At 42.8% G+C, this 27952-nt stretch overlaps 1 protein-coding gene across 10 annotated transcripts in view; it reads left to right on the top strand.

Annotated features, from left to right (window-relative positions):
* The window catches only part of CNBD2 (cyclic nucleotide binding domain containing 2), a 65374-nt gene that overhangs the window by 21459 nt on the left and 15963 nt on the right, over positions 1-27952 (top strand). For 7 of the 10 annotated variants that reach the window (XM_053200007.1, XM_053200009.1, XM_053200006.1 and 4 more), the window contains 6 exons: positions 3824-3987; positions 9394-9550; positions 10045-10196; positions 12790-12928; positions 21609-21723; positions 27719-27896. In XM_053200007.1, coding sequence (XP_053055982.1) covers positions 3824-3987; positions 9394-9550; positions 10045-10196; positions 12790-12928; positions 21609-21723; positions 27719-27896 — 905 coding nt within the window. Of the gene's footprint in view, positions 1-1543; positions 3147-3823; positions 3988-9393; positions 9551-10044; positions 10197-12789; positions 12929-21608; positions 21724-27718; positions 27897-27952 lie in introns of those variants that run through there. The other 3 variants (XM_053200010.1, XM_053200008.1, XM_053200013.1) reach the window with 2 other exon arrangements.

Below are 27952 nucleotides of genomic sequence, written 5' to 3'. Positions count from 1 at the left end.
GGCAGAGGAGAAATAATCAGGGTGGTGGGAAAAGCCCAGGCTTATGTGTGAATTCTGACTCTTTCAAGTTTTCTGAGAGACACTGGGTACACCTGTCTCCCACATGGGTATCAGATGGCCATTCTGGGGAGTGAATGACTCATATCTGGGTGAGGCTTTGGACATGTGACTTGTTCTCTGAATTTCAAGAACTGTTATCTTTCCAGTTTCTTCCCACCAAATCTTGGATATTAAATTAAAAATTTTAATTTAATTTAAATTTTAAAGGGGTCTACCTATTTATAGGAAGGATTTGAAGTTCTTACCAGTGAGACCTGACTTGACCCTGGCCTGGGGTAGCCATGTTGGTTTTTCTCTCAGGGATGGGAGGACAATAGTTTTGTAACTGGTATCAGGACCACCTGGGCCACTCTCTCCCCCTCTCCCTCCTTGGAGCCAGGGTACGGCTTCTGTTGCCTGTTTCTCCTGGGCATGATCTACTTTCTCATGCCCCATGATGTTAAGTCAACCAAATTCTGGGTTTGTTTGTTTTTTTCCAACTTTCCAGACTGGCCAGTGTCTGACACTGGACATTGACGGTTATCCAAGCTTTACTCTTGAGGCAGGAGAAACTCTGAGAGCCACAAAATTCCAAAGATGGAGGCAGTTCTGTGCAGGGCAGTAGAGAGAGAGAAGAGGGCACAAAGGAAAACATCCATTGTATAGGCAGGGCCTCTCAGCTTCCTCTAGGAGTTATCTAACTCTGGCTCTGATTACATAAACCTGCCCTTTGAGTGACTGACCGCTAATGGGCACTTGTTTTCTTTATGGAGTGATGAACTCGTTCTGAAATCAATTGCGGTGATGGTTACATAACTCATAGAGCCTTAAAATCATAGACTTGTTTATTATAGCGGTTGTGAGACATTGGAAACAATGGGTACATTTCAAAAACATAGTGAAAAAAATTGGGGGAAAAAGCAAGTTGCAAAAACCATATCTGAAGTCTGACATTTATGTAAATAAAAAATAAAGCAACCCTCTATACTGTAACCCTCTATACTGTGGCTGTATGTATATGCATAAGTATATATTAATACATAAAAAGGGCAAACCCTGGTGGTGGAGAGCAGATTTGGATTGGAGGTGGTACGGTAAAAGGAGATTGTAAGCATGTATATTGTTCTGATTTTTAATGGAAAACTAGTATTATTTTCAAAATTTTTATTTATACATAAGAAAAAGGCCAGAAATGAGTATGCCAGATGTTAGTGGCTAAATCTGGGTGGTGGGATTATGGGCAGTCCCTCTTTTTTTTCCTTAATCCTTCCTGTATGCTAGAGGAACACAATGAGGTGTAGCTGGCCTGAAGCAAGGGAGGCTGTGAACCCCTAGAAGCAGGTAGGACCCAAGTCTCCCCAGCCCTGTTTGAATTATACTCCCTTTTCCCCAGACTTTTTTTCTTCTCTTCTCTTCTCTTCTCTTCTCTTCTCTTCTCTTCTCTTCTCTTCTCTTCTCTGTTCTGTTCTTTTCTTTTTCTTTTTTCTTTTTTTTTGAGGCCTAAGCTTAGATCTGTGTTTGGTTGTGGGGATACTAGGCGGTGTAACATCCCCACTGATCCTCAAGGAGCTAAGTAGAAATTAAGGTGAGGTAACTTATCTGGCAAGTTAAATAACAGAATCAGTTTTATAGGAATCCAGAGAAGGGAGTCTCTGAAGACTGGGTGTGGCAAGAGAGATTTCCTAAAAGAATCAGGGCCCCTCGTGGGCCCAAAGAATCAGTTCTGTTCATAGAAAGCAGAGGGATCTGTGTTTTGTCATAAATGAACCCTGTAGAGAAATCTCAGTGGGTTATTGATAGCAAAAGAGGGTTAGGAAGGAAGAAGATTGGATTCAGACCTTAAAAATGGCCAACACTTCCATAGTCCTCACTGGGAGCTGGGCCTATTGTAAACCCTTTACATGTATTAGCTCTGCTATTTATACAGTTAGGTTCTGCTGTTCTCAGATAGGGAAGGCTCAGGGAGAAGTGACTTGTCCCAGGACACACAGCTAGGAAGGAGCAGGCCAAGGTTCAAACCCAGGTACCTGGCGCCAGAGCCTGTGCATTATTAATCACTGAGAAACACTGCCCTTGTGTGTGAACATGCAAGGCTTCAGATCTATGGTCCAGAACTCATCATGTCCCACTTTCTTTTGGCTTCTGTGACAACTACATTTATGTAAGTCTTCTTACATTCATTCTTTCCATAAATTTTTATTTTTATTTTGTTGAGTGCCTACTACCTGTGAGGCATTATTCTAGAGTGGGGTAAATAAGATAGATGAAGCCACTATTGTGTTTATATTGGGGCTTGTATTCTAGAACACCTATATCCAATGGAACTTTCTGAGATAATGGAAGCATTCAGTTGTCTGTGTTGTCCTGTATAGTAGCTAGCAGACACATATAGCCCTTGTGGCTAGTGTGACTGAGGAACTTTTTTTTTTAAGTTTATTTTTAGAGAGACAGAGACAATGTGAGTGGAGGCGGGGCAGAGAGAGACGGAGATAGAGAATCCCAAGCAGGCTCTGTGCTGCTAGTGCAGAGCTCGACATGGGGCTTGAACCCACTAAACCACAAGACCATGACCTGAGCTGAAACCAAGAGTTGGACGATTAATAAACTGAGCCATTCAGGTGTCCCCTGAGGAACTTATTTTTTTAATCTAATTTAGTTTAAATTTAAATAGCCACACATGTGGCTAATGGCCACCATATTGGATAGTGCAGTTCTAGAGTGAGTGAGGCAGGGTGTGTGTGTGTGTGTGTGTGTGTGTGTGTGTAGGAAGGGGAAATGACAGATAATAAACACATTAACAAAAAGGAATAAGGTCATTTCACAAAGTATTAATTGCTTTGAAAGAAATGATTCAGAGACTACAGACTGCTGGGAAGGGGGCCTACTATTCTAGGTCAAATGATCCATTAGGGACTCCCTGAGGATGTGGTAACATAGGAGCTGAGAACTGAATAAAAAGGAGGAAGCAGCCATGTGAAAATCTGGGAGAAGGACATTCCAGACAGAGGAAACAACCCAAGCAAGGACCACAGGACATAAGTGAGCTTGGCACCTGCAGGAGATGGGTAGAAAGCTAGAGACTGGAGAACACAGGAGAGAGGCAGGAGGTGAGTTTGTGAGGAGTAGGGAGGGTAGGGAGTCAGACCATGTGGGGCCCCTCGGCTAGGGTATGGAGTTAAGATTTTATGCTAAGTGCAATGGACAACCAGAAGGGGTGTTAACAACTCAAGTACCACTTTCCCAGCAGGTGGGAGTGGTGGGTGAATGGGTAGATCTGCCCGCCCTCTGGTCCATGAGTCCTGGTTCACCAGGGTTAGTTTCTGTGGGTTCTCTTTATTCCTTAGTCTCCTATAGCATGCTAGGATATAGGCTGAGGCGAGGGAGGTCTCCCCTGACTGCAGTATGCATATGCTAGAGGCCTCTGGAGCCCAGGAGCCCCATATTGACTTGGAGTGGTCACTGAACGGCACAGGCAGTATAGTTGGAGTTGCAGATACGGGCATGGGCATGTAGCAGATCTAGCTTATGATCCTGCCCGAGTGTCTTTATCTATCAAATGGGAATAGTAATTGTGCCTCATTTCTTGGGCTGGGCAAAGGTGCAGTTAGATGGTGCATGTAAGATGCATACCCTGATGCTGGGCACACAGTAAGCACTCATTACGTGTCAGCCACTATTGTATTGGGAGTGGGAAAGCATAAAAAGCAGGAGTGTGGGGAGTTGCCCACTGGCCCCTGGGGCATTCTGCTAGGTCTTGTGTGTCACTCTGGCCCTCTCTTCCCAGGGTCACCTTCCTCCAAGGGCCATTCAGATCATGCAGAAGCTGCCTTCCTGGAGGACAGAGCCTGAGATCCAGGCCCTCTATAACCTCCTGCAGGTTCTGAACAGCTACCGCAACTACTCAGAGCCCCTGCAGCTGCTCCTGGCCAGAGTCATGCGCTTTGAACGGTTAGTGAGGGGCACACTCCTTGGCACCTGTGCCGAGCTGGGCAGGAAGAGCCTTCCTGACAAGGCCATGGCAGGTCTCTTAGCGTCTCCATGGCATTTCAGCCGTGTCTGTCAGTTCAGTGCTGTCTGTCAGTTCACCTTGGTGCTCCTTGGTACTCTTGTGGCACAGTTGATCTCCTTCATTTACTGAGAGTCTACCAGAATTAAGGAGCCACTGAATCTGGCAAGGCTTTGATAGGAACCTCAGGAAGGATCTGGTCCAATTCCCTCCTTTTTCAGATGAGGAAACAGGTTCAGGTAGTAGGAATGACTCATGCTCTGTCACCCACGTATTAGGGAGTAGAGCTGAGACTCAAATCCAAGCCCTAAAAGCCACAATGGATCACAGGTGATTGTCTTATGTCCAGATAGGAACCTAGGGTAAGAGTGTGTGAACTTGGATAAGAAAAAAACTTGTATCTGTTTTCATTAATCCCTAACTAAAATGTATCATTTCCTTCAGTCATGGATGTATGTAATGAACCACTACAGTATTACCTATTCCCATGACTTTTTCTCCAAAAGAAATCACCAATATTACACGTTCATGTTACTGCAGGTTTCTCAAAAAATAATTTATATTCCTCACCTCTTTGAAATTACGGTAGTAATTAGATCTGCTGCTAGATCTGGTTATTCAGTGCCTTAATATGGCACTGAATATGTGGAATGGTTGCTATACCATTCCACAATTTGGATTTTAAAAGGTAATTTTTAATTGTAATTCTGCTGTATTTTATTTTATATATTTAAAACATTATTCTGTGCAGGCTTCACCAGATTGTCAAAGGATGCATGGCACAAAAAAGCACCATGTAAATATCCGGTACTAGAAAAGTCTAAAAGGTGTGTGTGTGGAAACATTGTCTTTCTCAGGCATTTCAATGGCTTAAGAGGGGAAGCACAGCAGAATATTTGAGGTAAGGCCTGTCTTAAAAATCTAGGATGTGAAGACACTTGAGGTCTTTGCACTGGTATCTTCCTTCGTGGAGGTCACAGTCACATAATCACATGTGACTATGACCCACGCAGGATTTGTTTCACAGGTAACAAGCCCAGGAGAGGAGGGAACGCTCCAGCTGGCTTGGCCAAAGCAGATTCAGAGAAGAGGTGTCATTTGAGTAGGTATATTTGACAAGTAGAGGTGTAAGACAAGAACGTTCAGGCAGAAGGAACCATCTGCTTTGTTCTAGCTCAGTGAAGAAGAGCAAGTCACCACTGTCTTAAAGTAAGATTCCATAGCAGGCAGAACATGTCATGCAAAGAAAAGGAATCATGGAGGTGGAGGTAGAAGCTCTGTAATTTAATGCTGCAGCTGCCACTCTGAGGTGCGACCTCAGGCGAGCTGCTTAACCTTTCTGAGCCTCAGTATCCTCATCAGTGCAATGATCAGTGCAATGTTAAGGTCGTCTTTGGCTACTTGATATTTTCTTTTCTTTTCTTATTTTTTTTTTTTTTTATTCTCAAGTTAGTTAACATACAGTGTAGTCTTAGCTTCAGGAGTAGAACCCAGTGATTCATCTCTTACATATGACACCCAGTGCTCATCCTGAAAAGTGCCCTCCTTAATGCCCGTCAACCATTTAACTCCCCCAATCAATCCTCATTTTTTTCTCTGTATTTGTCTCTTACGGTTTGCCTCCCTCTCTGTTTTTATCTTATTTTTCCTTCCCTTCCCCTATGTTCATCTGTTAAGTTTCTCAAATTCCACATATGAGTGAAATGAATTGGCAAAGAAGATGTCAAACTTTCACTCTTTGCAGATGACATGACACCCCACATGGAAACCCGAAAGACTCCATCAAAAAACTGCTAGAGCTGATACATGAATTCATAGGAGGTAAAATCAATGCACAGAAATTGGCTGCATTTCTATATACCAATAATTGAAGCAACAGAGAGAGATATCAATGAATCAATCCCATTTACAATTGCACCAAAAACTATAAAATACCTAGGAGTAAACCTAACCAACGAGGTAAAAGACCTATACACTGAAAACTATAGAAAGCTTAGGAAATAAATTGAAGAAGACACAAAGAAATGGAAAAATATTCCATGCTCATAGATTGGAGGAAGAAATATCTTTAAAATGTCAATACTACCCAAAGCAATTGACACATTCAGTGCAATCCATTTCAAAATAACACCAGCATTCTTCACAGAGCTAGAACAAACAATCCTAAAATTTGTATGGGACCACAAAAAATCCCAAATAGCCAAAGTGATGTTGAAAAAGAAAAACAAAACTTGGGCATCACAGTCCCGGACTTTAGCCTATATTACAAAACTGTAATCATCAAGACGTTATGGTATTGGCACAAAAACAGACACATAGATCAATGGAACAGAATAGAGAACCCAGAAATGGACCCACAAATATATATGGCCAACTAATCTTCAACAAAGCAGGAAAGAGTATCGAATGGAAAAAACACAGTCTCTTTAGCAAATGGTGCTGGGAGAACTGGAACATGCAGAAGAATGAAATTGGACCACTTTCTTATACCATACACAAAAATAAATTCAAAATGGATGAAAGACATAGATATAAGACAGGAAACCATCAAAATCCTACAGGCGAAAACAGGCAGCAACCTTTTTGACCTCGGCCACAGCAGCTTCTTACTTGATATGTCTCTGGAGGCAAGGGAAATAAAAAATGAACTATTGGGACCTCATCAAGATAAAAAGCTGCTGCACAGCAGAGGAAACAATCAACAAAACTAAAAGGCAACCAACAGAATGGGAGAAGATATTTGCAAATAGCATGTTAGATAAAGGGTTAGTATCCAAAATCTATAAGAACTTACCAAACTCAACACCCAGAAAACAAATAATCCAGTAAAGAAATGGGGAGAAGACATGAATAGACACTTTTCCAGAGAAGACATCCAGATGGCCAACTGATACATGAAATGATGCTCAACATCACTCATCATGAGGGAAATATGAATCAAAACCAATGAGATACCACCTCACACCTGTCAGAATGGCTAAAATTAACAACTCAGGAAACAACAGATGTTGGCAAGGATGTGAAGGGGGAACCCCACTGCTTTGTTGGTGGGAATGCAAACTCGTGCAGCCACTCTGGAAAACAGTGTGGAGGTTCCTCAAAAAATCAAAAATAGAACTACCTTATGACCCAGCAATTGCACTACTGGGAATTTATTCAAAGGATGCAAAAATGCTGATTCGAAGGGGCACATGCACCCCAATGATTATTTTCAGGACTGGAAATTAGCAGATCAGACAGAATTCTTTCAGTTGCAAGTCACAGAAAACCCAGCCCTAGGGAATGCATCAGTGACTCATGTATCTGAAAAGTGCTGGGATAGCTCTCTAGCTTCCGACTCAGCTGAATCCAGGGGCCTAGTGTCACCAGGACCCAGTGTCTGTCTATCTCTCTCCACCTCACACGGCATTCTCATAAACCACTTTCTCCGCTAGACTCTCCTTTACAGCAGCAAGATGGCTACTATTACCATGGCTCCAAATTTTCCTCTTTCCAGTCTCAGTCCTTTGGGAAAGAGAATATTTCTTCCTGGTCTTTCAAGTCACAGCCTTGGGGTTTGTTCATTCATTCTTTCTTTTTTTTTTTTTTAAGTTTATTTATTTATTTTGAGGGAGGGAGGGAAGGAATGAGAGAGAGAGACAGAAAAAGGATGAGTGGGGGAGGGGCAGAGAGAAGGAGAGAGAGAATCTCAAACAGGTTCTGCACTATCGCAGAGCCTGATGTAGGGCTTGAACTCGTGAACCATGAGATCATGACCTGAGCCAAGATCAAGAGTTGGACACTTAACCAATTGAGCCACCCAGATGCCCTGATTTGTTCTTTCTGAACCAGATTGGCTTCATTTGAATCATCCGTGGGTCAGTGACATTCTGATTGTCTGAGAGTCAAGAAGAAGTTTCCCCCAAAATAAAATCAGGGTACAGTTGGGGGAAAAGGTGACCTGATGCTTGGCTGCAAAAGCAATAGATGTCTGCTTCTGGAGACTTGGGTTCTAGCTCTGACTCAAGTGTGACTCACTGTGTGCCTTCAGCAAGTCTGGGGTTCCTTGGGCCCCACTTCCCTCATCCACATAATGTAGGTTGAGCTAGACAGTTTCTGAGGGTTTTTCTGCTCTGGCTCCAGGAGTCTGTTCTTGGCAGAACACTGCCATGCTCTCTCGTCCCCAAAGTCATTTCCTAGCTGAATGTGCCTGCCTTCTCCCATCTAGTCTTTGTTGTCTGGGCCACCTCCTCTTTAATGTTCCCCATTACCTTCTGGGTAAAATCCAAAGTTAGCCTAATTTTTGTACTCTCTTATGGTTGGACCCAGCCAAATTTCTCTCCCACTATTCCCCTGACCTCCCTGTTTTCCACTGTCCTTTCTAATGGAGCTTACTGTTATTCCTTTGAACAAGTTATTCCTTACTGTTATTCCTTGCTTCCAGCCACCTCTGTGCCTTTGGACATGGTCGTCCCTCTGCCTGGAACACTCTCTCATATCTCTGTCTACCTGGAAGACTCTAGACACTGTCCTGGAGCCTGCCATGGCTTTCCTAAGCTGGGTTAAATGCCCTTTCTCCATGCTTCTGAATTAGTCTGTGCTTACCTCTCTTACAGCATTTTTAAACTTTAGTCCCTGTACGTGACCATAATTTTCAGAACAAAATCTGTCCTTTTTCACTGTGCCTGATAGACACAGCTGGTATTTATTTAATGTATTGAATGAATGAAGGAAATGAATGAATCTTGAAAGAAGTCAAATTTGAACTTACATTTGAAATACAGAAAATTTCCTCCTCTAAGCTTAGGAGAAAACTCCCAGTTTGCTCTGGACCTGGGCACCTCTACCCTAATGGTTTCCAATTGTGTAGTGAGCTCTTAGGGGTTATAACAAGACCCATCTGTCTATCCTTTTCTAGGTATGTTCAGCTGTATTTTACAGATGAGAAACTGAGGCTCAGAGAGAGAATATGAGTGCCCAGTGTCACACAGCTAGTGGCAAAATCAGGACTTGGATCCAGGTCTGACTTGAAAGCCATTGCTCTTCAGCATTTAGCTACTCACTCATTACTTTCAGTACTTGCTCATTTATTCATTCAACTACTGTTCACTGAGCATTTACTGTATGTCTAAGCAGTCTGACAAAGGCTGTGCTCTCAGGAAGCTACGGTCTGATGGAGGCGGGCGACTAGGTGAGCATTAGTGAAGAGGTCAAGGTTGATGGGGCTGGGCCTGGGCTGCTATGAGGTCCCTTCTAGTCCAGTCTGTGCCTTCATGCTCCAAAGCAAAGAGCACAAGCAGGCCAGAGCTCCTCCCAGGGGACCAGGCTCCCTGCTGCTACTAGATCTACTGGCTTTGGGCTTTTCTCAGGTTTGGTCGCAGACGTGTGATGGTCAAGAAGGGGCAGAGGGGCAACAGCTTTTATTTCATCTACATGGGCACAGTCGCAGTGACTGAGGATGAGGATGGCAGCAGTGCCTTCCTGGACCCCCACCCAACGTTGTTGCACAAGGGCGACTGTTTTGGGGTGAGTACAGGGAAAAGTCTGTTTTCCTGGGGCAGGGTTGGGGGCTTGACGGGACTCTTGGTAGAACAGCCAGGCCCAGTCCTGCCCTCTCCCCTGTGTGAGTCATGCCCTGTTGTGGGTCCCAGCGCCCTTAACCTGTCACCTGCCCATTGACTTGACCAGGTGATGTCCAAGCCTGGCTCCTTCGTCTGTGATGTTTAAAAAGGAATATGTTTCCTGTATAACAACACAGGGATGCAGTGACCCCTTAGGCTCCTCCAGCTTCCTCTCTCTGGTCTGGTCAAGCCTGTTGCTTCTTTTTCCACAGGCAGCATATTAAGAGGGAGGGGATGGGCCTCTAGAGGTGGGGAGTGAGCACAGGGCCAGCCAGGAATCTGCAGTCTGGGGAATAGAGATTTCTGGGGGCTGATGGAAGCAGGAAAGCGGTGGGCAACGCTGTGAGTAGAAAGCCAGAGGTAGCCTCTCAGTTGCCTTTGCCTGTGTTCACCCAACAGGAATTGGGCCTTATGAGTCCTTCAGTAAGGAGGGCCACCGTGGTCTGTATGGAAGAAACAGAGTTCCTGGTTGTCGACAGAGAAGATTTCTTTGCTAATAAGCTGGATCAGGAATTCCAAAAGGATGCTCAGCATCGGTTTGAATTTTTTAGGTACTCCCATCATCAGCCAACATCTTCCCCCTGGGTGTTTATTAGGTGCCTGACTTTGCCCTAGGCCCAGTGGGAAATAGTGGGTGCTTTTCTTTGTGTCTGGAATGCTCTTGAGACAGGAGACACCTCCCACCCAACTTCTCCATCTAGCAAACTGCTACTATACCTTCAGGTCTCAGCTCAAACATCCCTTCCTTGTGGGATGGTACTAATAGAATAGCTAACATGTACGGAGCACTTGCTCGGCCAGGCAGGGTGCTAAGCCCCTTGTATCAAGGCTTTTTACCTGTGACATTGTTTCTCTTGCTCTCTCTGGTTTATAGCTAAGAAAACCAAGGCTCCGGATGTTCAATTCACAAGTCCCTGGGCTTCACTGCCCCACCTCACTAACCAACCCCATCTACGCTCACCCAAGAATAGAGAAAGTGTCCCACAGTGCTTCTATCACACCCTGTGTTTCTTTAAAGCCCCAGCCAAACTGTAATTCTTTTTTTTTTTTTTTTTTTTTTTTTTTTTTAGAGAGAGAGAGAGCTTGCAAGCGAGCACACTTGGGGGGAGGGGCAGAGAGAAGGAGAGAGAGAATCTCAAACAGATTCTGCACTATCGCAGAGCCTGATGTAGGGCTTGAACTCATGAACCATGAGATCATGACCCGAGCCAAGATCAAGAGTTGGACACTTAACCAATTGAGCCACCCAGATGGCCTGATTTGTTCTTTCTGAACCAGATTGGCTTCATTTGAATCATCCATGGGTCAGTGACATTCTGATTGTCTGAGAGTCAAGAAGAAGTTTCCCCCAAAATAAAATCAGGGTACAGTTGGGGGAAAAGGTGACCTGATGCTTGGCTGCAAAAGCAATAGATGTCTGCTTCTGGAGACTTGGGTTCTAGCTCTGACTCAAGTGTGACTCACTGTGTGCCTTCAGCAAGCCTGAGGTTCCTTGGGGTTCCTTCATGCTTAGCACAGAGCCCAACATGGAGCGCAATCTCACAACCGATAGTGAGACCATGACCTGAGCCCAAATCAAGAGTCAGATGCTTAACCGACTGAGCAACCCAGGAGCCCTCAAACTGTATTTCTTTGTAATCTTTTAAAAATGTTTATTATTTTTGAGAGAGAGAGAGAGAAGAGCACAAATGGGGGAAGGGCAGAGAGAGAGGGAGACACAGAATCCAAAGTAGGCTCCAGGCTTTAGCTGTCCGCATGGAGCCCGATGTGAAGCTCAAACTCATGAACCGTGCGATCATGACCTGAGCTGAAGTTAGACGCTTAACCGACTGAGCCACCCAGGCACCCTCAAACTGTACTCCTTGATCATATAGTACCACCTTTGCAGTTTATATACCCCTCAGGAAGCACTATGGCAGTGAGGGCAGATTGGCACCTTTACCATGGTAACCCTCGTGTTGTCATTGTGCCAAGCACAGGCAGGTGCTCACTTAATCATTTCTAGTTACTTGTCTTTAGGAGAAGACTGAAAATCAAATGAAGTATCTGCACTGGCCCTGAAAATACAGTCTGTAGGGTTGTGCGCCTCTAGAGCAGTGCGGTGAGCAGAGGGCTGCCCCGTGGGGTGGAGTGGAGTAGGAGAGCAGGGGCTGTAAGAGGGGCTGGGGCCTGCGAAGGGAGGACTTGGTCCTGCAGAGAGGAACATTTCCTGTCTTCACACAGTTGAAGAATAGGGCTGAGTTGCAATCTCAGCTCTTGGGCTTATTAACCATGTAACCCAAGATGGGTCACCTCCCTTCTCTGAGTTTAGTCTCCTGCTCTGTAAAGTGAGGATAATGATTCATCTCTCCCACATCATCATAAGGATTGAATGAGATGATTATGGGAAGTGTGTGGCCCCATAGGTGTTCCCTCTGTGGCGACCCTGCTTTCCTTCCTGTGTCTCCAGACCCTTCCTCTTTGGACATGGCACTGTCCCTGTTCCCCCTTGGTGTTGTGGATGGAACTCAGTGCCCTTGATGAGGCCTGAGTCATCCAAGTTCTGGCCTCATAATTTGTTGGAGCTGAGAAAATATGAGATGATTGTTAGCAGCCCCTGTGGGGCTGTGTGTGAGGGAAGGCAGCCCCTGACTGGTGGTGTAGGAGCTCAGGGAAAGGTGGGGCACTGTGGAGTGGGCCTTCAGTCATAGAAAAAAAAAAAAAGAGGGGAGTCCAGACGTTTCCCATTCACTGGCCACAGCCTGGAATATTTGAAGCTAATAGGCTGGAGGAAGCTGGAGTGAGCTGCCCAAACCAAAGGTAAGGCAGGACTGCTGGGCTGGGGGCAGAATAGTAGGTGAGCGGGAGTGAGGAACTCTCAGTTGCTTGGAATGAGACTAGCCTAGTGAGTACAAGGTTAGGCGATGGAGCCAGGAAGAAGCCCCTGGAGGGAAGAGTGGAAGGAAGAGAAGCAGAGCAGAGGAGAGAACCCCAGGGCGCTGCCACAGGGCGTTGCCTCCAGGAGGCAACAGGAGGGCAAGTAAAATCCTCCACCTCGGGCACTTGCAAGAGAGCAAGACAACTTGTTCCCTTTCTGGAAACTGCTGAGAGCAGGGCACATTCTGTGATGAGGGCCAATGAATTCTAACAGGATTTTCCCCTCAGGAAGATGGATCTGTTTGAGTCGTGGTCTGATGAAAAGCTCTGGAAGCTTGTAACCCTGGGGAAGGTGGAGAAGTTCTCGTATGGCCAGCTGGTCTTAAAAGACTTCATAGAATCACCCTCCATCATGTTTGTCTGCAAGGTGAGAGGTCTAGGATGGGGGAGGGGTGGAATCTGGGAAGGCATGCCTAGTATAATGTCCTGTGGCCACACAGGCAGGGTCTGACCCCTGTTCTGCAACACCTCCTTCTCTGAGCTTCTGTGTGTTAGCTGCAAAAGGCATACCACACCGTTTGGCCTCCCTCCTTCCGAGGGTTGCTGTGAACTTTGGGACACACAGCTGTTATATTAGAAAGAGGGCCACAGGGGTACCTGCTCCTTAAGTTCATATACATGCTTATGTATATACAGATACATACTTAAATTATGCATTTTGGCCCTTGAATCTTAGTGACGCCAGGCGAGTTTTAAAAATTATAATTTTTACTGATTTGAAGGGGCACATGTACCCCAATGTTTATAGCAGTGCTATCAACAATAGCTAAATTATGGGAAGAGCCCAGCTGTCCATCCACTGATGAATGGATAAAGAAGATGTGGTATATATACACAATGGAATACTACTCAGCAATGAAAAAGAATGAAATCTTGCCATTTGCAACAATGTGAATGAAATTGGAGGGTATTATGCTAAGTGAAATTAGTCAGTCAGAGAAAGACAAATATACGATTTCACTAATGTGGATTTTGAGAAACTTAACAGATGAACATAGGGGAAGGGAAGGAAAAATAAGATAAAAACAGAGAGGGAGGTAAACCATAAGAGACTCTTAAATACAGACAACAAACTGAGGATTGCTGGGAGTGAGGGGGTGGGTTAAATGGGTGACAGGCATTAAGCAGGGCACTCTTTGGCACTAGGTGTCACATGTAAGAGATGAATTACTGGGTTCTACTCCTGAAGCCAAGACTACACTGTATGTTGACTAACTTGAGAATAAAAAAATAAATACATAAAATCATAATTTTTAAATTATAGAAGTGATATTACCACAGCATAAAACAGAGTTCTGGAAAGAGGGAAGAAATCACGCATGAGCTCATCACCTCAGAGTAGATTTTCAGAAGCAGAATTGCATGGTATCATCATTTTTATGAATCTTGGAACAAGTTACTCTCCAAAAAGATCCACTTTATCTAACTTCCAGCTGTGCACACCTTTGCCAGTGCCACACACCTCTGCCAAACTTGCCAGGCATTCTTTCAAAAGTCTTTTTTTTTTTTTTTTTAAAGTGTGCCCAGCGTGGAGCCCAGTGTGGAACTTGAACTCACGACTCTGAGATCAAGACCTGGGCCTAGATCAAGAGTTGGACACTTAAATGACTGAGCCACCCAGGTGCCCCTCAACAATTTTCTTTTACATTTTTTTTAACGTTTTATTTATTTTTGAGAGAGACAGAGACAGAGTGCGAGCGGGGGAGGGGCAGAGAGAGAGGGAGTCACAGAATCTGAAGCAGGTTCCAGGCTCCAAGCTGTCGGCACAGAGCCCGATGCAGGGCTCAAACTCACGAACCGAACCATGAGATCATGACCTGAGCCAAAGTTGGACGCTTAACCGACAGAGCCACCTACGCGCCCCATCAATTTTATAATGCCACCTTATTGAGGATTTAATTTACATTTTTCCTGATTCCTAGTGAGATTACTCATGTTTGTTTACTGTCTGAATTTTGTCTTTTGTGAATTGCTTTTTGTCTTGTGTCAACTTCTGTGTTGGTTGATAATAAAAAGAAAATCTAACATTTATTGAGTGCATACTATGTCCCAGGTTGTGTGCTTCAAATGCTTTATTTCATTTTGGCCTCACAGCAGCCCAATGGAGTTTGGTAGTGTTGCTATTCCCATTGTACAGAGGTGGAAACTGAGGCATAGGAAGGTGAAGTGGCTCCTCCAAGATCACATAGTCGATGAGGGGCAGAAGCCAGGTTCAATACAGATCTGTCTGACTATCCAAAGCTCTTCTCAGGAGCTGGGATTTGCAATTTGAGTCGATCTTTCTGTCAGTTGTTGACTCTGCTCAACCCCTCAGTAGTTTTCATGATCACCATGAGAGCTACCATTTTTTTGAGGCCCTTTGCTCCTGTGCCACGGGTTCTACTAGTATTGTTAATTTTTGTTTGTTTATTTTGGAACAGGTAATACATGTACATGGTTTGAAATTCAAAAGGTTTAAAAGAGTAATGTTTCCCTCTCACCTCTTTCCCCCTGCCACCCAGTATTCCTCCCCAGAGACAGTCATTGTCACTGCTTTCTCATGTGTCTGTCCTGCATCTATTCTTTGTGTATAGAGGCAAATGCATGTGTATATTTTTTCCTTGTTTTCATAAATGACGTCGTATTATGCAGGCTGTTCTTCACTTTGCTGTTTCAAGAGTGTTTCTGTAGATGATTCCATATCAGTACATAAAGAACCCACTTGTTCTTTTTTACCACTTGTGCAGGGTTTCACTGTATGCTTGTACTTGAATTTATCTAACCAGTTCCTTATTGATGGATATTTAGGTTACCCCAATCTTTTGCTATTTCAAACAGTGTTTTGATGAATAACTATGTACATAGTACCATTTCACTATAGCTCTATCAGGAAAATATTTATTATAATAATAATTATTATTATTAATTTGGGAGAGAGAGTCCACAAGTAGGGGAGAGGGGCAGAGAGAGAGAGAGAGAGAGGGAGGGATGTTAAGCAGGTCCATGCTCAGTGTGGAGCCCAATGCAGGGCTTGATTCCACGACCCTGGGATCATGGCCTGAGCCAAAATCAAGAGTTGGATGCTCAATTGACTAAGCCCCCCCAGGCGCTCCTGAGGAAGATATTATTATTCCAAGTTTACAAATGAGGCAGTTGAAGGTAAGATACCTTAAGAAAGACCATCCAAACTTTTAGTATCTCCCATATATCTGTTGCTCATATTAAGCCAGCAGACATTTGTTGAGTTTGTGCGAAGGTTGATTCATGCTCTGGAGGGATATGAAGATGGAAAAGACTGTTTCTCTCTGTTTATATGTCTCTTCCATTAGGTTCTGAGCAGAGGCAAAATTGTCTCTGCCAACTACCAAGTGATTAGCATAAACTTTTTGAGTTCTCGGGACTCAAGAGGGGGAATCTCTCTTAAGGCTGGAGGTTGTAAGGAAGGCTTCCTGAAGGAGGTGAGGCAGGAGTTGAGCCTTGAAGTATTGGACAATTAAACAAAAGAAGTGGGCAAGATTGGTTGTGTGCTGGAGCTGGCTCTTACTGGGCTGTGAGAGCTGATTAAGTTTCAGGAATTTTCCAAGGTAATAAATACAATAGTTATTAAAAATGAAATTACATAGGGGTGCCTGGGTGGTTTAGTCAGTTAACATCTGACTCTTGGTTTCGGCTGAGGTCATGATCTTACAGTTTGTGAGAGTGAGCCCCACGGTGGGCTCTGCACAGACAGTGTGGAGCCTACATGGGATTCTCTCCTTCCCTATCTCTACCCTCCTCTACTCACACACACTCTCTCTCTCAGAATAAATAAATAAACTTTAAAAAATTAAAATAAACTATTCATCATAGATTCATCAGAGAAGTTACATTGTTGATGAACAAGCAACATTCTGGTACACGTAGCACTAAAACTAAAGAAGGTTTCCATTTAATGAACATAATTTATACAAAGGTGAGAAGTAGTTTGCCAGTAGATTACAAACTATTCTTAATAATATTAAATGTATCGGAGGGCTGGTTCAGTTGGTTAAGCATCTGACTTCTGCTCAGGTCATGATCTTGTGGTTTGTGCGTTCTAGCCCTGCATCAGACTCTGTGCTGACAGCTCAGAGCCTGGAGCCTGCTTCGGATTCTGTGTCTCCCTCTCTCTCTGTGCCCCTCCCCCACTTGCACTCTGTCTCTCTCTGTCTCTCAAAAATAGACACTAAAAAAGACTTTTTAAAAATGTATTGGGAGAAGTATGGATTGGATGCAACTTAATTTGTCAAATCACAGTTGACTTGTGACTATAGATTGGCCATGGTTACAAGAATTCAGCCAGAGCCCACAACAGTCTTCTGTGAGAATCCATTGGCTATATGCAACCTCTTTTAAAAATTTTTATTTTAAGCAGGCTCCACACCCAATGTGGGGCTCAAACTCAGGACCCTGAGATCTAGAGCCTCATGCTCTACCAACTGAGCCAGTCAGGCACCCTTATATATAGGAACTTTCAATAAGAGTACAGTATATTTTATTATTTCTAAATTGTGTGTAACACACCCTTTATAAGAGTAAGGTTTATAGACATGCATACATTTTCCCAGAGAGCCGATTATTAAACTTATCACTAGGGGTGTGTTTGTGTTGTTAATTCTGGGTTCAGTCCTAGAGTAGGGAGTCAAGACTAGCTTAACATAAGCAGAAGGGGAGTTACTGCCGGATGTTGAATGGCTAACAGATTTACTGGTGAGGGGGAGGCCTGAAGGAACAGAACTTCAACTGAACATGACCCCCACGTGACCCCAAGTCAGAGTCCAGAACTGGACAGTCACAGGTGCTGCTGCTCCTGCCACATTCAGGAAGCCACGTCCGTAGCCACTGCCTCCACAAACACAGTAGATATCCTGCAGTCCAAAACCAAGCCTTGCCCAAGTGCATCTGGGCAGTGGAACCCAAATCACTTCTTAGGTGCGAGGGGGCTTCGGAGATGTTTGGGAGTGTTTGGCTTGCAGCCTCTACACTATAAGGGATTGGATGCACAGGATCTGACCCAAAGGATGGTCATGTGAGGAGAGCAGGGAGAACCTAGAAGAGAGAATGGTAGTGCCAAACCCTGAAGGCCAGCCTGAGTATTTTGCAATTCCTTCTCCTCCCTGACATCTGCAAGACTTGCTCTAATCAAATGATTACATCTTGACTGGCAGAAAGTTCTTAGTCTGTGTTAGCCTCCATTTCTTTGTCCATAAGACAGAATGAACTACTTACCTCATAAAGTCTGTTATAAGGATGAGAGTCTAGCCCAGATTTACTCGGTTCACATTCATCCTCGAGTTCAGTGGTTCTAAGTATTGTCACTGAATCAGCAGCATCTGTATCACCTGGGAAGTTACTAACAATGCAGATTCTCAGGACTACCCAAGAGCTGTTCAATCCAAAACTCAGAGGTGGTGGCTCAGTAATCTGTCTTGACAAGCCTTCCAGGTGATTCGGATGCACATTAAACGTGGAGAACTCTGACTTAAGGAAAGAGTTTTTCCAGATTTGAGTAAGCATGAAGAACATTTAGGGGACTTCCTAAAAAGGCAAATTTCTGCCAGACCCCAGAGATTCTTATTCATTAACCTGGCCATCTGCATTTGAATAAGCGTAGAGGGTGAATCTAATGCAGGCGCTCTTGAACTTCATTCTGAGAAAAATAATGCAGATGTTACAAAGTGACAGCAAGGAGGGAGCATCCTGGCTGGTAGGTGAGTTTGATCTGTCCTTTACAGTGTTTTATTGAAAGTTGATTTAATCGTTATTGTGAAGATTGTAAATAAAATTTCGGATTTCTGGCTTCTTTTGAATATTCAGAAGATCAGGCAACACCAGGCTGTATTGTGATGTGGCCCCCTCTGGCTGGAGTTGAAAAGCACCTGACCTTTCTAAAGGGACTGCTCTTTTGTCCCATTTTCATTTCCTGCCAGGCCAGCTGCTAGAACATTCATTCATCTGAGACTGGGAGGTCCCAACCCCTGTAGTTCACAAATATGGCCACTGGAGGGTGATAGCAGGGAGGGGCCTGGGTGTCCTGGACCTGGGAAAGTTAAGGAAGGTGATTTCCTATTGGCTTAGAAAACATAGTTAATGCCCATAACCAATTCATTTGGAACAATTTATCATTTGGGGACACATGATGAAATTGTTTTCTACACAGGTACAGATGGGGTTAAACACCCACGAGAGCCTGAGAAGAAAATGTTCACCTGTGTTTCTCTGGCACCTGCAGTCCTTGTTGATAAATGTTGAGTAAATGTTCACTAAGCCTCCAAGACCAACACCTGCCATATCATAAGGGCTTAATAAATGTCTATCCCTTCTTTTTCCTCTTCAACAGTAGTTGGGCTTGAACCTTAAGTATAATGGGTCTCTTACAGTTCCTACTAAAAAAAGGTAATGTTTTATAAAGATATGAAATAAAAAAGAAAATGACATGTCTTTCCTACCAGATTAGAAAAAATAAAAAAGATTGTGAAAGCCCAGCTTTCAATGTAATACAAAGATACAACAGGCTCTGTTATACACTGTTGGAGAGAGTGTAAACTAACATCTCTGCAAGGCAGTTTGGCAATGTGTGTCAACATTTAAAACATACATGCTTGTAGGAAACAATCCCAAGGGATAATCAAACATGCGCATTATATTAGGATGAACAAGGTTATGTTGCAATTCTAAGCAATCCTCAAATCTCAGTGGATTAACTAACAAAGACGCATTCCTTCATCCCCACTACTTGATCAGCAGGAGGCCTTGCTTTCTATGGTCACTCAGGGACCCAGGCCACTGGAGACTATCTTCACCTATGCTTCCATGGTCCATAGGACAGGGGAAGGTAATGTTGAGAATCAAGCATGGGCTGTTAACGTTTCCACTCACATTGTCAGAGTCACTTTGCTTAGGAAAGTGGCCAATGCAAGTAAGAAGGCCATATCTGATTAAAAGTAAAAAAACAATCCTGACTTATGCTTAGGGGGAGAACTTGAGATTTGTGAACTAAATGACCACTCTAGGCATTAAGATGTGTGTACAAGATTATCAGTTAAAGTTGCTGTCACAGAAACCCAACTGCAGTGGCTTAGTGAATAGTAATTTCCTTTTGTCTTGCAGTAGAGAGGCTAGAATTAAGCAATCCAGGGCTAGAACAGCTGTTTGGGGAAATCTTCAAGACCCCAGTTCCCTTCTAGCATCTCCCCTCATCGTCCACAGCATATAGCTTTCATCCTACTGGTCACGATGTGACTATTTCACCTCCAGCCATCACATATGAGTTTTATGCAGAGGTAAGGGGGAAGGACAACCACAGGTTTCCAGGGAGTTTTATCCATCAGCCTTCCACTTATATGTCAGTAGCCAGAACGGGGTCACTGCTACCCCCAGTGCAGGAGAGTTTGGAAAGGCGGTGAGTTTTGTAAACTGGAGATTTTACTGTCCTGAACAAGATCAGAATTATATATATAATACTGACAGAAAGAACTGAATATTAATCTTCAAAAATATTTCCTTGAGGTGTAACATGTGTGCGATAAAGAAATCTAAACTTTATAGCTTAGTGAATTGTTATATATGTATATATCTGTGTAAGCATCACCCAAATCAAGATAGAGATCATTTCTAGTACCCTAGAAAGCTCCCTTGTACACTTTCCCAGGCAAACTCCCACCCCCCCAACCAACGATAACCACAAAGTTGGAAGATTACTTTTGACTGTTCTTTTTAAAAAAATTTTTTTTTAACATTTATTTATTTTTGAGAGACAGAGACAGAGCATGAGCAGGGGAGGGGCAGAGAGAGAGAGGCACAGAATCTAAAGCCTGAGCTTTAGCTCCAGACTCTGAGCTGTCAGCACAGAGCCCAACGCGGGGCTCAAACCCACAAACTGCAAGATCATGACCTGAGTCGAAGTCGGACACTTAATTGACTGAGCCACCCAGGCACCCTTTTACCTATTCTTGAACTTCATATAAATGAAATCATACAGAATGTGTTCTTTGTGTCTGACTTCTTTTGCTCAACTATTTCCTATTTTAAATTGTATGTAAGTTATGGCATACATAGAATAATATGCAATCACTAAAAATAATAATGTTACCATATTACTTGGCATGAAATGATGTCCTTGATATATTATTGAGTTCTTTAAAAACGTTACAATGATCTCTTTACATAAAGAGACTCATTTATGAAAAAAAATATTAATGTATTATGTTTACAGAGAAAAGTTTGAAACAATATTCACCAAAATGCTACTTGTTATTTCTGGGTGTTAGGATGAAAATAGTTTTGACTTTCTTTATGCTCTTCTGTTTGGTTTGAATATTTTTAAAACTTTTAATTTTGGAATGGTTTTAAATTTATAGAAAATTTGCAGGAACAGTGCAAAGAATTCCTGTATAGACTTCATCCAGATTCACCAATTGCTAACATTTTGCCACATTTGCTTCTCTCTCTCTCTCTCTCTCTCTCTCTCTCTTTCTCTGCCTGAATCATTTGAGAGTTAAATATCATTTGTTATACTCACTTACCCCTATATACTTAAGGGATTATTTTCTTTAAAATTTTTTTTAATGTTTATTGATTTTTGAGAGAGAGTGACAGAGCATGAGTGGGAGACGGTCAGAGAGAGGCGGACACAGAATCTGAAACAGGCTCCAGGCTCTGAGCTGTTAGCACAGAGCCTGACATGGGGCTCGAAATCACAAACTATGAGATCATGATCTGAGCCGAAGTCGGACACTCAACCGACTAAACCACCCCTTAAGTGATTATTTTCACCAATTGTCCCAATCATATTCTCTATGGTGATTTTTCTCCCAATGCCAACATTTATTTAGTTCTTATGCCTATTTAGCTATTTGAACTTGTGATGAGTACATAACATTTTCATTAAAAAAAAGAAGGAAAGAAAAAAAGAAAAAGGAACCTGAAACCACTTGCATTAAGCCAAGTAAACTGGGGTAAGATGCAATAGAGAGAGCTTATCTTCAAAGCCTGGCCTGCCTGGAGCCTCAGGAGTTAGCCCCATTGTTTGTGTCCCTTGATGTTTCCAGGGCAGCTGTGAAGTCCTGCGTCTGATAGACCTTGGGACCTCGCCTTTCTACTACAAGTGGATCTGGCAGCATCTGGAGCTGATAGACGACACATCTCTGAAGACCCACCTCAATGGTAACTGGCAGCTGCGCACAGCAGGGGGCGCCTGGGCCCTTCTGCTTCCAGTTCTCAGCCCATAGAATCTTAGACCTCTAGAGCTAGAAAGGCCCTGCAGGATGTCTGGTTTGATCCCCTCTTCTCCCAGCTGTGCAAACGTGGCCCACATGGCCCTGCCAGGAGAGGCTCCTGCTCCCCCTCCAGCTCCTCCTTTTTAGGCTTTCCCTTTGAGGGAGAGGGGTGGAAAGGAGCCTGGAGCTTGACTGAGCTGGGTTTGAATCTCACTGATTAGCTGAGTGACTCTGATGAGTACTTAAAGGGTCTAGGCATGGTTTCTTCATATCTGTCATTGTAGTGTCATGGTTAGGAGCATAGACCCGGGAGCCAAACTGCTTGTGTTTGAATCCAGGGTCCTCCTCTTATGGGCTGTGTGATACTGGGCAAGTGACTGTGTCCCTGTGGATCAGTTCCCTCAGACTCCATAAAACAAGTTCATAGGCTTGTTATGAAATTAAGCAAATGGATATATAACGCTCTTAGAACACTGCCTGCATTAGTGTATAGTAGATGTTTGTTATCTTTATCACAGAGGTTACTAGGGAAGCTGAATCAGATTGTGTATGGACAGGGCCTGTTAGTGCTCAGGAAATGTCATTTCTCTTCTCATGTCAGTTTTTTTCCTTCTCTTTTCCACTGCCAATCCACCAGAGAAAAAGCTGCATCCCATAACATTTTTTACCCAAAATTTATTTTTTTGTGGCAAAATACACATAGCATAAAATTTTCTGAACCATTTTTAAACATACAATTCAATGGTATTAAATATCTTCATAATATTGTACAGCCACCACCACCATCCATTTCTTTAACTTTTTTCATTTTGTAAAACTGAAACTATACCTATTAAACAATAACTGATCATTTCCTCCTCCCCCTAGCCTCTGGCAACCACCATTCTACTGTCTACCTTTATGCTTTTGACTACTCTAAGTGCCTCATATAAGTGGAAGCATACAGTGTTTGTCTTTTTGTGATTAGCTTATTTCACTTAGCATAATGCCCTCAAGCTTCATCTATATTGTAGTGTGTCAGAATTTCCTTCCTTTTTAAGCCTGAATAATATTCCATTGTATGTATATATATATATATATATATATATATATATATATATATATATATCACATTTTGTTTATCCATTCATCCATCGATGGACACTTGAGTTACATCCACATTTTAGCGATAGTGAATAATGAGCATGAGTGTACAGTTATCTGAGACCGTTTTCTTTTGAATATACATCCAGAAGTGGAATTGCTGGGTCATATGGTAATTCCATTTTTAATCTTTTTAAGTAATCTCCATACTGTGTTCCATAGTGGCTGCACCATTTTACATTCCTGCCAACAATGCACAAGGGTTCCAATTTCTCCACATCTTCAGCAGCACTTGTTATTTTCTGGGTTTTTTTTAATGTTTATTTTTGAGAGAGAGAGAGAGAGAGAGAGTGCACATGCATGCACACAGGGAAGGGGCAGAGAAAGAAGGAGAGAGAGAATTCCAAGCAGGCTCTGTACTGTCAGCACAGAGCCCTACACAGGGTTGGAACTCACAAACCATGAGATCATGACCTGAACTGAAATCGAGAGTTGAATGCTTAACTAACTGAGCCACCCAGGTGCCCCTCCTCTTTGTTGTTGTTGTTTTTTTAAATGATATTGATCCTAATGGGTATGAGATAGTATCTTGTAGTTTTGATTTATATTTCCCTACTAATTATTATTATCATTTTTTATGTGTTTATTGTCCATTCATATATCTTCTTTGTAGAAAAGTCTATGCAAGTTCTCTGCCCATTTTAAAATCTGCTTGTCTGTTTTTTTGTTAAGTTTTAGGAATTTCCTGTATATTCTGGATGTCAATCCCTTATCAGTTATGTGGTTTACAAATATTTTATCTCATTCCATGGACTGCTGTTTTACTCTGCTGATATTGTCTTTTGCACAAATTTTTTACATTTTCATAAAGTCCAATTTGTTCATTTTTTTCTTTTACTGCCAGTGCCTTTAGTATGTATCCAAGAAATCACTGCCAAATCCAATGTTGTGATGCTGTTGCCCTATGTTTTCTTTTAAGAGTTTTATAGTTTTAGGCCTTACATTTAGGTTTTTGATCCATTTTGAGTTAATTTTTATATGTGGTATGAGGTAAGGGTCTAAATTCATTCTTGTGCATGTGGATATTCAATTTTCCCAGCACCATTTATTGAAAAGACTGTTCTTTCCCCCATTGAATAGTCTTGGCACCCTTGGCTAAAATCATTTGACCATATATCTGAGGGTTTATCTCTGGGCCTTTATTTCATTCTTTTGGCTTATATGTCTGTCTTTATGCCAATACTACACTGCTTTGATTACTGTAGTTTTGTAGTAAGTTTTGAAATCAGGAAGTGTGAGCCCTTCTGCTTTGTTCTTTTTCAAAATAGTTTTGGCTATCTGGGGTCCCTTGAGATTTCATATGAATTTTAGGATGAGTTTTTTATTTCTGCAAAAAAGTCATTGGGATTTTTTAAAAAAATATTGAGAGAGAGAGAGAGAGAAAGCACAAGCAGGAGAGGTGCAGAGAAAGAGGGGGACAGAAGATCTGAAGTGGGCTCTGTGCTGACAGCAGAAAGCCTGATGCAGGGCTCGAACTCATGAACCATGAGATCATGACCTGAACCAAAGTTGGATGCTTAACCGACTGAGCCACCCAGGTGCCCTGTCATTTGGGTCATTGGGGTTTTAATAGGGATTGCATTGAATCTGTACCTCCATCTGAGTGGTATTGAAATCTTAACAGTACTCAGTCTTCCAATCCATAAACATGCATTGTGTTTCCATTTATTATACCTTGATCTTCAGAGTTCTTTCTTTGTGCATCTCTGTGCTCTCTGGTACTCTGCTTTGTGAACTCTTGCTGTGTTGTCCTCCCTAGATTCTCAGTTCTGTCTCATCAGGGAAACTTATGGGATCCACCTGGGTTCCCCCTCCCTGCAACATGGCCCAGAAAACCTCCAAAAGCTCTAGGCAGTAAGCTAGGGCAATAGTAGGGCTCACCCCATTTGTTTTCTATCTTACAGGGATGATTGTTCTTCATGGCCTGATGCCCAATATCTTGAAAGCCATTTTTTTCATACATTTATGCCGGTTTTTTAAAGTAGTTTCAGGTGGGACAGTAAGTCTAGTCCTTGTTAATTCATTTGGCTGGAAGCAGAAGTCTAGATCTGTGTTTCTTTCTTTCTCTCTCTTTTTTTTTTTTTTTTTTTTTTAGATCTGTGTTTCTTAATAGCTGAGTTTTATCCTACTGTATGTATATACCACAATTATTAAAGCAATGACCTTTTACAGATATTTTGAGTTATTTCCAATTTTTCACTATTACCCTAATGTGAATTTCATCGTGTATTTATCTTTGCATATGTGTACAAGGCAACATTGTATAAAATCTTAGAATTACTGAATCGAGTAATTGATCCAGTGCATGCTGGCCATGCACACCTAAAATATTGATAGATATTGACAAAAAAGCCTTGTAAAAAGGTTTATTCAGGGCTTTTTGTATGTTCTCTGCTAATCTAGGCCTATTCTTTATAGATTTTGGAATTATTTCTATTAACATTAATTTTAATAGTTGACTCTAACACTGAAGATCTGTTTTTATTTTTTTATTAAAAATTTTAAAAATGTTTATTTACTTTTGAGAGAGCACCCATTCGAGAGCATACAGAGAAGGGAGACAGAGGATCTGAAGTGGGCTCTGTACTGACAGCAGAGAGCCCCATGCCGGGGTTGAACCCATAAACCAACTGTGAGGTCATGACCTGAGCTGAAAGTCAGCTGCTTAACTGACTGAGCCACCTAGGCACCCTTAATATATATATATGTTTATTTGTTTAAAAAGTTTTTAATGTTTATTTTTATTTTATTTTTGAGAGAGAGAGAGAGAGAGAGAGAGAGGTGGGTGGGGGGGAGGGGCAGAGCCCAAGCAGGGGAGGGGCAGAGAGAGAGGGAGGGAGACACAGAATCCAAAGCAGGCTCCAGACTCTGAGCTGTCACCAGAGACCCTGACGTGGGGCTTGAACTCACAGACTGCGAGATCATGACCTAAGCTCAAGTCAGATGCTTAAACGACTGAGCCACCCAGGCGCTCCTCATGTTTATTTATTTTTGAGAGAGGGATAGAGTGCACACACATGCGAGTGCCCATGTGTGCAAGTTGGGGAGGGGCAGGGAGAGAGGGGGACAGAGGATCCCAAGTGGGTCATGCTGACAGCAGAGAACCTGATATGGGACTCGAACTCACCAGCTGTGAGATTATGACCTGATCCAAAGTCAGAGGCTTAATCGACTGAGCCACTCAGGTGCCCCAGGAGATCTGTCTTTAAAATCAAAGTTACAGATATTTAATTTTCAAACAATAAAATGCACACATTTTAAATGTGTAGTTCAATGAATTTTGACAAATTTATAGCTGTGGTAATTGCAACAGTCAAGTTACAGAACATTTCCATCCCCCCAAAATTTCCCTTGTGTCCTTTCCCAGTAAATTCCTACCCTTCATCTCGACCCTAGGTGACCACTGATCTGCTTTCTATTGCAATAGGTTAGATCTGTCTTTCCTAGGGTTTCATATAAATGGAACCATACAATATGTACTCTTTTGTGCCTAGCTTCTTTTCATTCAGCATTGTGTTCTGAGTAGTTGGTTTCCTCCTTTTTATTTCTGAGTAGTATTCTCTTGGTGATCTTGTTAACTCTCATAGAGGGGATATTAAGTGCACTGTGCAGGGTGTAGCACATACTTTATCTGTAATTCTTTTTTTTTTAATTTTTTTAAATGTTTATTTATTTTTGAGAGCGAGAGAGACAGAGTGTGAGTGGGGAGGAGCAGAGAGACAGAGACAGAATCTGAAGCAGGCTTCAGGCTCTGAGTTGTCAGCACAGAGCCTGACGTTGGGCTTGAATCACATGACCATAAGACCATGACCTGAACTGAAGTTGGATGCTTCACCGACTGAGCCACCCAGGCGCTCCTATCTGTAATTCTTATAATAATCCTATGAGGGTGCTGGAAAATTACCTCATCCAAGATTCTATGGCTCGTCATTTATTTATCTTTTATTGCTGCCTCTGTCCCCAGTCCCAGATAAATACAATCATATGATCTGTTAGTGGAAAGACAGAAGCTGTTCTTCTTCTTTTTTTTTTTAAGAGAGAGAGAGCACAAGTGAGCAAGGGGAAGAGAGAATCAGTCCCACAAGAGGCAGAGTGGGAGAGAGAAAGAGAAGGAGAAGAAGGGCTTACATTTACCCAATGTGGAGCTCATGTTCACCTGATGTGGAGCTCCAACTCTTGAACCATGAGATCATGACCTCAGCCAAAGTCGGATGCTTAATAGACCGAGCCACCCAGGCCCCCTTGTAAAGACATGAGATTTAAATCAGGTAGATTTGAGTTCAGTTCTAAGCTTCAGCCCTTTCCTGGGTGACCTCAACTCTCTGCTGTTCATTTTTTTTTTTTAAGTTCATTTATTTATTTTTGAGGGAGAGTGTGCACGTGCATGAGTGAGCAGGGAAGGAGCAGAGAGAGGGCAAGAATCCCAAGCAAGCTCTGCTGATAGCATGGAGCCAGACGTGGAGCTCGATCCCATGAAGTGTGAGATCATGACCTGAGCCAAAAATCAAGAGTCAGATGCTCAACCGACTGAGCCACCCAGGTGCCCCATCTCTGCTGATAATTTTGTTTCTTAAATGGAGCCAGTGACAGTTGTCTGGATGTAATGTATGTGCAGGCTCTGCTAAGGGCCTGGCACAAAGGGACAATACATGGAGACCACAGTATGTTCTATTTTCCTTAATTTCCCCATGCACCAGGCGAGCCAGGCAGGTGAGGATGGTATACCTTTCACCATCATCAGCAAAGCCCTCCTATATGCAAAGACCCATTAATGTGTTTTTCTGTGCTTTCTCTAACAGAACCTTCTCCTGTGGAGAGATTTAAGGAATTCCAGATAAAATCATATCCTGTACAGGACTTTAGTACTCTGAAACTTAAGCACCTCCAGAAAGCCTGGGAGCAACAGGGGTCCAGCTTCAGTAGGAGGATTAAAACCTCAGGAAATACTCTTCCAAAGACCTTGGGCCCGAAGATCAAGTAAGCTTAGCACTTGGCAGATAGAAGGATCCAGATTCTGGTTGCAAAGGAAGATA

The sequence above is a fragment of the Acinonyx jubatus genome, chromosome A3, assembly GCF_027475565.1.
Source record: "Acinonyx jubatus isolate Ajub_Pintada_27869175 chromosome A3, VMU_Ajub_asm_v1.0, whole genome shotgun sequence".
In the NCBI taxonomy this organism is placed as follows: domain Eukaryota; kingdom Metazoa; phylum Chordata; class Mammalia; order Carnivora; family Felidae; genus Acinonyx; species Acinonyx jubatus.
The sequence above is the reverse complement of the archived record's forward strand: the minus strand, read 5'-3'. Positions and strand labels throughout refer to the sequence as shown.